Source organism: Nanorana parkeri, unplaced genomic scaffold (assembly GCF_000935625.1).
Source record: "Nanorana parkeri isolate BGI_ZX_2015 unplaced genomic scaffold, ASM93562v1 scaffold84, whole genome shotgun sequence".
NCBI classification, from domain to species: domain Eukaryota; kingdom Metazoa; phylum Chordata; class Amphibia; order Anura; family Dicroglossidae; genus Nanorana; species Nanorana parkeri.
This window is the reverse complement of record NW_017306352.1, coordinates 1,556,226-1,567,433: the sequence shown is the minus strand read 5'-3', so window position 1 is coordinate 1,567,433 and position 11,208 is coordinate 1,556,226. Positions and strand designations below refer to the sequence as shown.

General features: G+C 42.4%; 1 protein-coding gene across 1 annotated transcript in view; it reads right to left on the bottom strand.

Moving 5' to 3' along the window:
* Nucleotides 1-11,208, bottom strand: part of CUL2 (cullin 2) — an 80,597-nt gene that overhangs the window by 3,670 nt on the left and 65,719 nt on the right. The window contains exon 20 of the mRNA XM_018552331.1: nucleotides 9,455-9,571. Within this exon, the coding sequence (XP_018407833.1) occupies nucleotides 9,455-9,571 (117 nt within the window). The remainder of the gene's footprint in view (nucleotides 1-9,454; nucleotides 9,572-11,208) is intronic.

Here is an 11,208-nt window from a genome sequence, read left to right as displayed (position 1 = left end):
GACGCTTTAAAAGCTTTTACCGCTCATCAGTTTAGTGTTATCAGTGATTGATGGCCCTACAATTATTGCCTTCCCTCCGACGTTCGCGGCGATATGTAACATGTACGGCGTAATGGGCGCAATCGTCTTTTTTGCACGTATGCGCCCCCGACGCATGTTTGCATGCGTGTATGTATGGGGGGGGACTTTAAATTTTTTTTTGTTTTTTTTATTCTTTTTTAGGTGTAACTTTAAAAAAAAAATTTTGGGGGGGGGAACTTACATTTTTTTCCCCTTTTTTTCCACTAAACTTTACTGCTATCACATACGGGGGCTAATTAAACTCCCCTATGTTAGGGATGTCCCAATACCACTTTGAGGACCAAGTACAAATACTTCCCCTCATGTACTTGCCGATACCAATTATCGATTCTTTTATTTAAAAGGGACAGGTGACTTTAAATGATCCATAGTACAACTACATGTTATGTACTATGGATCATGATTTAACCTATTCATGGTTAAAATACAGGTACAGGTATGCCCCATTGTGCAGTTACTGAGCACTGCCATAGGACACTGGCATCCCCTGTGTTATCTAATGGAACATCTAGTCATCATGGGTGTTGCTTTCATTTATGTAACCACTGGGGAACTACAGGTATCAGCATGTTCTGCCCCATCGTGAGCTCCGCCATCTCCTGTGGGGCTATCACACATATCCGCAGGCGTATCCTGACTGTATGGTCACTCTGATATCATCTGCTCTGCTCTGTCATCTCATCTGATCTGTTTAAGATTGGAGAACTAGCAGCATCAGCATGGCCTACATTGCTGGGCAGTGCCATGTCCTGCCACTTTATTACATAATAAGCCTTTACAATCCATATATCTCAGCACTTGAGGTACTACAAGTCTCAGCATGACCTTCTGCTCCGGTGGGCGGGGTGATCTGGCAGTCTCCGGCCACCTAAACTAGGACCCCACCTGGAGCGCCACCCACCGGAGCAGCAGTGACGCGACGCTCGGCGAGGTAAGTAAGAAAAAAAAACAGCGCAAGCTTCGGCGCTAGGCATTTTGACAAGTACAATTACTTGTCAAAATGCCCTGTATCGGGCCCGATTCAGATGCTAGCATCGGTATATCCCTACACTATGTGATAGCAAAATATGTGACAGGTCCTCTTTATGGAGACATCAGGGGTCTCCAAGACCCCTAATGTCACCTAGGACCCCCCAAAAGAAGCTGATGAAGCAGACATCTTCTCCATCAGCTTCTTTCCAGCTTCTGAAGCTGGAGAGTGACACAAGAATGCGGAAGTGATGTATTATACAACACTTCCGCATTCTTGCAGAGGAGAGGAGACCGGAGGGAGCTCGTGTAACAAGCTCCCTCTGATCCCCTGTCACACAGGCGACATGCGGAGGGGACCGATCGGCACCCCATACAGATATGTGAAGGACAGTCAGCTCTCCCATGCACAAGGATTCTGATTGTACAAATCCACTTAGTTCTAGAGAGAACATTACATTAAAAATACACCAGAAATGTTTGGAGCTTGGATAGGTCACTATCCAATTAACATAGTAAGATGAATGGTCACCTTGAGGAGAGCCATGCCTCATCTACAGCAACAGGTGGTGAGATCACGGTCTGTCCTTTCTAACATAGAAGCAGTGCTGGCTTTGTAATGGAGAATTGTAATGGAGAACGATGATCTCTTTATTCTCTACATTTTTAACCTGTTGGTTGGAAGCACCTGCTACTGTTGCATCGCTTGTAGCCCTTGGGTGGTATATAGGACCCTTTAGTTTTTTATAAAGATATTTACATTGCTACAGCCTATTAGAATCAGACTGGCATAATGGCACTTTATAATACAAAGAGAACCTGTGATAAAAATATGAGGAGTTGCCACTTCTGACTTCAGGTCACTGAAAGTAATGAAGAAAGGATCAGGATGACACAGCTAAAGCTGATACTTTAAAAAGAAGACAAAAGCGGCTTCCATACCTCTATTCTCACAGGTTCTTTAAGTGCATCCCAAACCTGCCCCTATCCAATGTGATGCACAGCCTGTGTAGGACTACCCTGGTGGAAGGGGAGATGAGGGAGCCACATAAGAGCGGGAAGGAAGGTGTTACCATCTGCATGCCGATTCTTGAGCTGTGCAAGGTGCGGCAGTACTAGACAGGATGGACAGATATCTCCCCACTCATCATTCTCAAGGAGACATCTTCCTACACATGGCCAACATAAAACACCTTGTTCGGAGATGTGGCCACCTTCATAGTGGCTGCAAAATCATCTGAAGATTTCTTCCTCAAACTGGCTGGTGTTCTACTTCATATGATAGTTGTTAGTTACTTGCAGCATTCAACAGGACTTGAATGTTACTAACTACCACTATCTATACCATGACCCGGATAACGAAGAACCTTCATCAACACTTTATATGATCTGTGGCAAAAGGTTCAAACTAATAGGAGCACCTTCAAGTAATTCCTCTGTATAGTAACACATTCAATGAACTGCTGAATAGGGCTGCCTGCTATGGTGGCAAGTCCATTTTGTTTATTATTGCCAGCTTCCATCAATCAGCCTTGGGGTGATACAGTTGTTGCCTGCAAAATCAATGGCAGGATCAGATTTGGCATTGCACTGCACATCAGTGACACGGGTGATGACAGTAGCCCAATTATTATGGCTTAGGTGACAATCACACATCTATGGTGTCAGCCCAGGCACACACCAGCTAAAGCTTTTTATGGGAAGGGAAGACATCAATTTAGACATTTCAGAGTGAACTTTGGGGGCCAACATCTCCATCCCCTCTCTAACATTAGGGGAAGCCAAGAAATTATTTGGTGTCATTTCAATGCCGTTACACACACTAGATTGGACTATGAAAACACCACCTGCCGTCATTGTTCCTGGATCCAATTTCTAGTAATTGTTCATACCATCTATGAGAGTTTACACGGGCTTTCATGATCAGTGGTACATAAACAATAGGAATGGTTATACACGTAGAGATAAATTACTGCTTTTCAAATACAAGAATAGCCTCATGTTCACCGCGGCAGCAGCTCTTAACCCCGTCCTCACAGACACTCTCAGCAATACACTGGTATCAATTCAATGAATGGCCTTCTGACAGTGCAATGGTGTGCATTAACCCGCGGCAATCAGCTCTCAGCAGCTTCAACACACATAAAAAAAAAAAAAAATCTGCTGGATCTAAATGTTAACTTGTAATGAAATATATACAGGGGGGCAGCCATATTTGTTAGTGTTGCTTTGCAGTGCTACACAATGGTTGTGTTTACTGCTCATATTCACAATCCAAGTGAGTTTGCCGAATCACTGAAAACAATGCCCTCCCTATGTGGCTAATTTCAGCATGGAGGAAGGCAGACTTCAGCAGCTAATCTACAAATCCAAAAGCAGTTAAAGTGCATGTAAACCATAAGGTTACAATTTTATATGTTCCCGTTTGGTCTGTTAAACATACCATTAAAAGTGTTTTATTATATCTGCTTGATAAGTTAAAAAAAACAAACCTGTTCATCCTGCCAGAAACCCAGCGCAGTGCAGTGATATCAGGAAGTTTGTTAGGACTACAGAATACCCCCCTGACGTTATAAAGAAGAGGCGATAATGAGGTGTTTTGTAGCCATAACATACTGCTTGTCCTAGAGTGACAATGCTGCTACTCCATAGGTACAGAGCGGTGAATTACTATGGCCACCCTAGAACAGGACATATGTTATTGGCAGGATCACTAGGTGAAAATACAAAAAAAAAATGAATGAAGCCAGCACACTGAAGGACTGGTAAGCTACAATATATTACATTTTTGGATTTAGATACACAGACAATACCAAAAACTTTGAGGGCTTGTTCACACCAGATGACTGTGCTAGCAGCCTTGCCCAGCGCAAGGCAATAAATGTTAAAAATACATTCAAGTACCTTAACTATTAACAAAAATGTATCTTATTTGTGTATCACTCGGCTATAGACCCTCAAATCATCTCTGAATTGGTGCTGACACTGTCCCTCCTTCTGGAGGGTGGCTACTTTTGTTCCCCATGGTCCCTGTGTGTGTGTAAAGTAGTCACCACTCCAAACTCACTCCTGTGATGGACTACAATCTCAATACTAATTATTAAACTAAATGTGAGATTAGGGATGTACAGATACCGTTTTTTCGGTACCGAGTAGGAATACTGATATATATCTTTCCGTACTCGCTCATACCGATTCCTCATGGAAACCTGTTCCATGTTCCTTTGCGGCACTGCTGGTCAGAGGCAATCTCCCTATGACCGCAAGTTTCGGTATCGGGGGTAAGTATCGGAGGATTTGGGTGAGTACTCGCCCAAATACTAGTATAGGTATATCCCTGCATGAGATTGTAGTCCATCATGAGAGTGAGTTTGGAGCGATGGCTACTTTACAACACACACAGGGACCATGGGGAACAAAAGTAGTCACCCTCCAGAAGAAAGGACAGTGTCACCACCAATTGAGGCTCTACAGCCGTGTGATACACACATGTGATACATTTTTGATAATAGTTAGGGAACTTGAATGCATTTTTAAGGTTTCATTCCTGAGTTTCACGTCACTGTAAACGGGCCACCCAGTCCTGAGATTTTTGCCAAAAGCGACCATTGCAGTCAATGGGTGCACGCTACAACTGTGCGGAGATGCGGTTGTGGAGCAGTATTGCAGAAGAAAAGCTCTATTGGTATAAAAAAGATCATATCCCCTCCTAAAAGCAGGTCAGCTGCTGCTCTATCGCCCTCTGTAAAGTATTCAGCCGCAGATCACTTTTCAGTGGAGTGGAAGAGTCAGTCGCCCATGTGAACAAGGTCTTATAGCGCTGGGGTTCTGGATTCTGTCTGTGTAGGGTTTGCATTTCATCTCTGTGTCATGTAAGAGCTTTTTCTGGGTGATCTGGTTTCCTCCCACAATCTCAAAACATTAAAAAAAACTGTGAAAAGTATTTCCAAATCTTTATACAACTTTAATATGCAGTGTATGGGTTACCGATTGCCAGAGACCCCTACACAGCACTAGCATCAAGATGAAATGGTACAAAAATGTTAGACTTTCTCTGTGTTCTCTGTGGTGCCCGCTGCACCCAACTGGCTTCTCCCTAGAGCTGCAGCTAACCATTATTTTCAAAATCGATTAGTCGATTATTACGTTCGATTAAATCGGATAAAAAATACATTTTAAAAAATGGCTCCAGTGATGGACTACTAGTTTGTATTGAGATTGTAGTCCATCACGGGAGCAAGCTTGGAGCGGTGGAAGTAAAAAAAACAAGTGTGGTGCAATATAGTGAAATGGAAAGTGTAAAATTATACAGCAATGAATGCAGAATGGCATCGGCTATAGAGGACTACAAATCCTAGCAATACATTATACAGCGCAATGCAGAATACCGCCAGCTATAGAGGACTACAAAACCCAGCAATAGTACATTATACAGCGCAATGCAGAATACCACCAGCTACAGAGGAGTACAACAAATCCCAGCAATAGTACATTATAGCTGGCGGTATTCTGCATTGCGCTATATAATGTACTATTGCTGGGTTTTGTAGTCCTCTATAGCTCGTGGTATTCGGCATTGCACCACTGTATAATGTACTATTGCTGGGATTTGTTATACTCCTCTATAGCTGGTGGTATTCTGCATTGCGCTGTATAATGTATTATTGCTGGGATTTGTAGTCCTGTATACAGCGCAATGCAGAATACCATGTGCTATAGAGGAATACAACAATTCCCAGCAATACATTATACATACAGTGTATAATGTATTGCTGGGATTTGTATTCCTCTATAGCTGATGGTATTATATACAGAACAATGTGCCATCAGCTACAGAGGAATACAAATCCCACTATCCCAGCAATACATTATAGAACACCATGTGGGGGTGGGGGGGGAGTGCAGGCTTACCTGAGCAGTCTTCCAGCAACTTGCTTCTGAGATTGGGCCTGTCTATCGGCGGCTGTCATCCCCCCACGTCTGCTCCTCCTTACTTCTTCTCTCCGCGTCCCTGTGCCGATCATGGATGTGGGCGGGCTGCGAGCGGGAGGCGTGGATGGGGGCGGGTTTGGCAGAGGCGAGCGTGAGGTGGGGAGGAGGTGCAGCGCGCGAGGAGCCGTTAACATGGCCAACTAATCGAAAGTCGATTAATCGATGATTGAAGTCGTTGACAACTTTTTCAATAATCGATTTAGTCGATTAGTTGTTGCAGCCCTACTTCTCTTTTCTACTTTGTAGCATGTATTGTCATGAATGGGACAGAAATTAATATAAAAGTGTAATGTTTAATCCGGACCACATTTAATAGGAGCTTTCCCTGGGCCATGTTCAGTGAAGTCCCAATTTCCTCTAAGTGGTATCACAGGACAGGATTCTTGCCACTTACACCTAATGAGGGCAATCAGTATGACATTTAATTATGCCTCAGACTCCAGAAAGGGAAGACTGTGGGAAGCTTGTTTTACTATTTGTCTCTTACATCACTGAGCGGAACATTAAGTTATGGTGCTTCCAATACAGATTAGATAACTGGAAGAAGCAACTAAATCCCATAAAATAAAAGCCAACCTTTTCCATTGCTTATGAAATGGACCTTTTTTATTTCCTACAGAAACCAAGCTGTAAACTGGAGGTTTTGGATAGGCTAAATCAGACATCAGCAACCAATAGTGCTCCAATACAGCTGAACTCCAAGCAAATGGCTAAATACACATTTGAAATACATATATGGGAGCTGCTTTACCTGTCAGAGGATTTGTATTCCTGTCCACCCAGTCCTGAGATTTACACAGCCAAGTCTGCCAGGGCAGGAGACCCGAGTTTTCTCTGCTGCAGGACTTGTCCCTCCCTCAGCCTGTGACAGTATACAGAGAAGCAGCATACTGAATAGGTCATCTCTCTGCTCTTTCCTCCAATCACCATGTTAGCACAGAAGTACTACAGCACAACTGTCTGTTTCCTTGAGCTGCCCCTCTCTCTCCCAGCCTGAGCTCTGCTGTACAAGGACTGCAAGAGGGTGATACCAGGTTAAATTCAGGTACTTCTACTGCTTGCATTTAAAAAATACTTTTAGGCCCCATTCATACCAGATGCGTTGGCATCCATTTTTCAAAGAATGGCAACTCAAGGACATCTGAAAAATAATGGGAACAGTTCGCCCACCCCAGTGCAGTGTGTTGATGTGAGCTGCCCTGTGCTGACAGTGCACCGCAACGCGTGTCAATGAAACACAACGTTCTTCAATATAAAGCAGAACCAATACCTTATATAGCTTAATAAAAAAAAAAGAAAAAACAACGTAACACATGTCAACTTACTATGCCAACGCAAGTGAACGCGTTGAGTCAAGTCCAACAGACACATTTCAGTGTGAATGCATTATTAATAACGTATTGATGATTACAACGCTGTATTAATCTGTGTCTTTTATATCTGCCTGGTGCCAAGCTTTAAAGGAAAACTATGATGGTTTTAAATGAACCTATAGATGTATAGCTAGCCTTCAGACATGCTCTGTCTAATTGAAACCATACCGATGAGCTCAGAGCTGTCCTGTAAAGGATGAGTTACCATATTTGACGGCGTATAAGACGGGTTTTGAGACCTTAAAACATCCCCGGAAAATGGGGGGTCGTCTTATATACGCCGGGTACATACGGAAGGATACGGTATACTGTATGTAGCTTCGGCTCCTCGCTGAGCCAATCACGGCAGGCTTTGTATTAATGAATACAAAGCCTGTATTAATGAATACAAAGCCTGCCGTGATTGACTCAGCGGAAGATGGAGGACACAGCGGGGATCGTGGACAAGGTAAGAGACTGTAATCCAGATTGTAGCTCGGGGTTACCGCTTATGGTACTGAAAATTAACCCCGAGCCACACTCGGGAATACCGCCATGGAGGTTAGTGGGTGCATTTAAACATTATTTTGGGCTATACTCGTCTTATACGACGAGTATAGCCCAAAACCTATATTTTAACACAAAAAGAAGGGGGGAGTCTTATACGCCGAGTCGTCTTATACGCCGGCAAATACGGTATTCCTCTGAATTGGAGTGTGTGAATTTCAACATTAGTTATTGAGTCCTGTAAATGGAAATTTTTACAACAGTAAGGAAGGAGAACTTGTATAACAGAGAGTGAAGGATGAGGGTTCACCTACATCTGGAAAGGGGAATATATTTATATGCAATATTTCATATTTATCTGACTAAAATTGGAAGAAAAATATATTTTTTGAATTCTATTTTTTTAAAATCTTTTCAAATATAGAAATAAGCTGTGTACAGCACCATTATACATTCCCTATAAGGAGCACGTCACATTAGTCTGAGGATTCCTCCTCTCCTTCCAAGTGACGGACTAGAGCTTGGTATACACTGTTATATTTTCTTCGTTCAACCAGTGGGCTGAATAGAGAAAACAGAACAGATTTCTCCATCAACGCTTATGGAGCATGGATGGAGGAATCCCCTGCTGTTTCGCATTGTACTGTCTGCAGCGCAAACTTCGTTTGACAGAAGACTTTTAAACCTGTTTCTACAATCAGCTGCTCCAGGGATGCTGGGTGGAATGGTGCCCACTGTACGAATTGTGGCCAGTTCATTAAGAAATTTGAGTGTATAGCCAACTTTACATTACCTATAAGTCAGTCTAGGTCCAACCCCCCCCCACTATATAGGTTAATTTTGGGGCATCTGAACAGGACAGATCAAAAAAGGTAAATGGACACAAGCTTTCATACGACTGCCCATAGCCCTAAAAAGGGTCTGGTTAGTTCAGCTTTTCCCTCCATAGCAAGATGGTGAAAAGAAATGAATGGGCATGAATGTCACAAAGGTGACATGCGTTCCATACTGCTCTGTGCATGCATCCCCTGCTGATTGGAATGGACGCTGCCCATGTGAAAAGGGTCTAACTGTTTTACTTCGTAGGTGTCAGTTTTTTGCACGTTCAGCTGGATTAGGTAATAGTTTGATTCTCTGTATGGATACCTTTAGTTACAGTAGGTGACTTTTATGGGAGCAGAGAAAGTCCGACTTATTGTTTACAAAAAAAAAAAAATACATGATTGAGTGCTGCATGTAACCACCCTGTTTTCCTTCACTCCTGCCAAACCAGTCTTCTTGGAGTATGACAAGTCAGGCTGATGTGTAAGAAGTGGATCGAAGAATTCAATGGGCTGTGCTGAACTCTTCTTGCATCCAGGCATCACAGTCTACGTCTGAACGGCCAGCAGTCGAAGGTTAGAAGCCAAAATAGTGGATTAAACTCCAGTCTATATGGGCTGGATATCTATGTCTTCAGTTCCCAGTGAACCAATAAGCTGCTACATGAAGATTATTGAATAAGACTACGACACGGCTGCCTCCACAAGGCCCCGATTACCAACCATCCTTACCTCTTGTATGAGAGCATTATGTCGCAAGATTTTCCGTGCTTTCATGATACGCACTATAGCAGCTTGAAGATACATTTTTCGGTCTTCATCTACAGCACTTCGGGTTTGTTCCACCTCCTGTGAATGACAAACATGGGTGTTTAACCATTTCAAGATGTAAACCCCATTTTAAATGTGTTCACATCTATCTCATATTCTATGAAACAGAATCTGTCAGGAAACAAAATACCTGTTTGGGAAACCTTCGATTTGACTAAAGCGAAACACATAAAAAAAAAAAACAAAAAAAAACACAATGCTGTTATGCATTCATTGAAAAAATTAAATGGGGGAGATTTATCAAAACTGGAGCAGATAAAATCTGGAGCAGTTGTCCAGGGAAACCAATCAGGGTTTCTCTTCAGTTTGTTCAGTTAAGATTTGAAAATGAAAGACAGAAGCTGACTGGTTGCAGTGCAAGTATGCTCCAGATTTGCTCTGCTCCCGTTTTGAGAAATTCCCCTCAATGTATTTTAAACACTTCAGGTATACCTGAATCTGCCTTTATACTGGCCTCCTGTATTCTCTACACAGCATGACAGAGTGGGGTAAAGGAGGGGTCACTGCTCTGATCCAACTCGGGATCTATTGCTTTGCACATAGTTTGCATGTTCACTGTGATATGTATAAATGAAATCTAATGAACTATCTAGTGTGTGTTTTCTGGTTTATGGAACGTTTTGCAGGGTAGTTTCACTGTTGCTTGGAGCTGCGCTTTAAACCCAAGGGGGCTCTAGGGAAGAGCCGTGATAGAGTCACCCTGAAATAGTTTCACGCACTCACATTTAAACATTATTTTGACTTCCAGTCACTCTTTGATGTGCAGTCATACGGAATAGTTTCGTTGTTTGCCAAATGTGTGATCATCAGTAATCCAAAATATGAATCACAAGTTTGCTTGGAAAGATTTCATGAGCAGCTAATGGTGCTGGTACATGTAACAGGTTCAGAAGTGGGGGGGTTGTAATCTGTGTCCATGCATTGAAAGCATTAACGCTACACAGGATTCCAGGGGGACAAATCATCCAGAAAGGATCAAAGGACAAGGATTTGAGAGAGATGACATGTTCTGCACATTAAACAAAATAACTAGTACCAGGATGAGGCAGTCTGGACTGAACCTGGAACACAGGATGTTGCCTAACTATTTCCTGGGAGACCCTTGTAGAGCAAATGCATGTGCAATAGGAAATATACTGTATTCAGCCAAAGTTCTTTTGATGTAATCTTATTATTTGTAATAATCTGTTTGTTTGTTTTTTAAAATAGAAAAATAGACACCGAATAGGAAAGCATGTTTGGTTTTAGGTGAGTGCATTGTTTGAGTTAGTATTGCATTATTATTGCAGTATTTTTATATGCCTTCCACACATTTACAAGCTTTCTCTTCTATATTTTCTTGTTATTGTACAAATATAATGATTTCATAGCTAAGCCCCGACAAATGCCATTCCACTGTGCAATCAGACTGGGCCAGTGACCAGTAAAAGCCCTCACAATGGACAGTGGAATGGTAGAGCCATAAAGACAATGAAAGTCAGGCCCCAGTAACCTAAAAACGAAAATCACAGAAGGACAGAGAAGAGACTTTTCTGAGAAATGAAAGATAATAGCGGCCATCTTGTTGTGTCTGCTCTTAAAGTGCAACTGAAGTCAAAACTTTCTCCTTTAGTATTGGATAGAGTGGAGAGGGATTAGAACACCTTTTGTGCTTT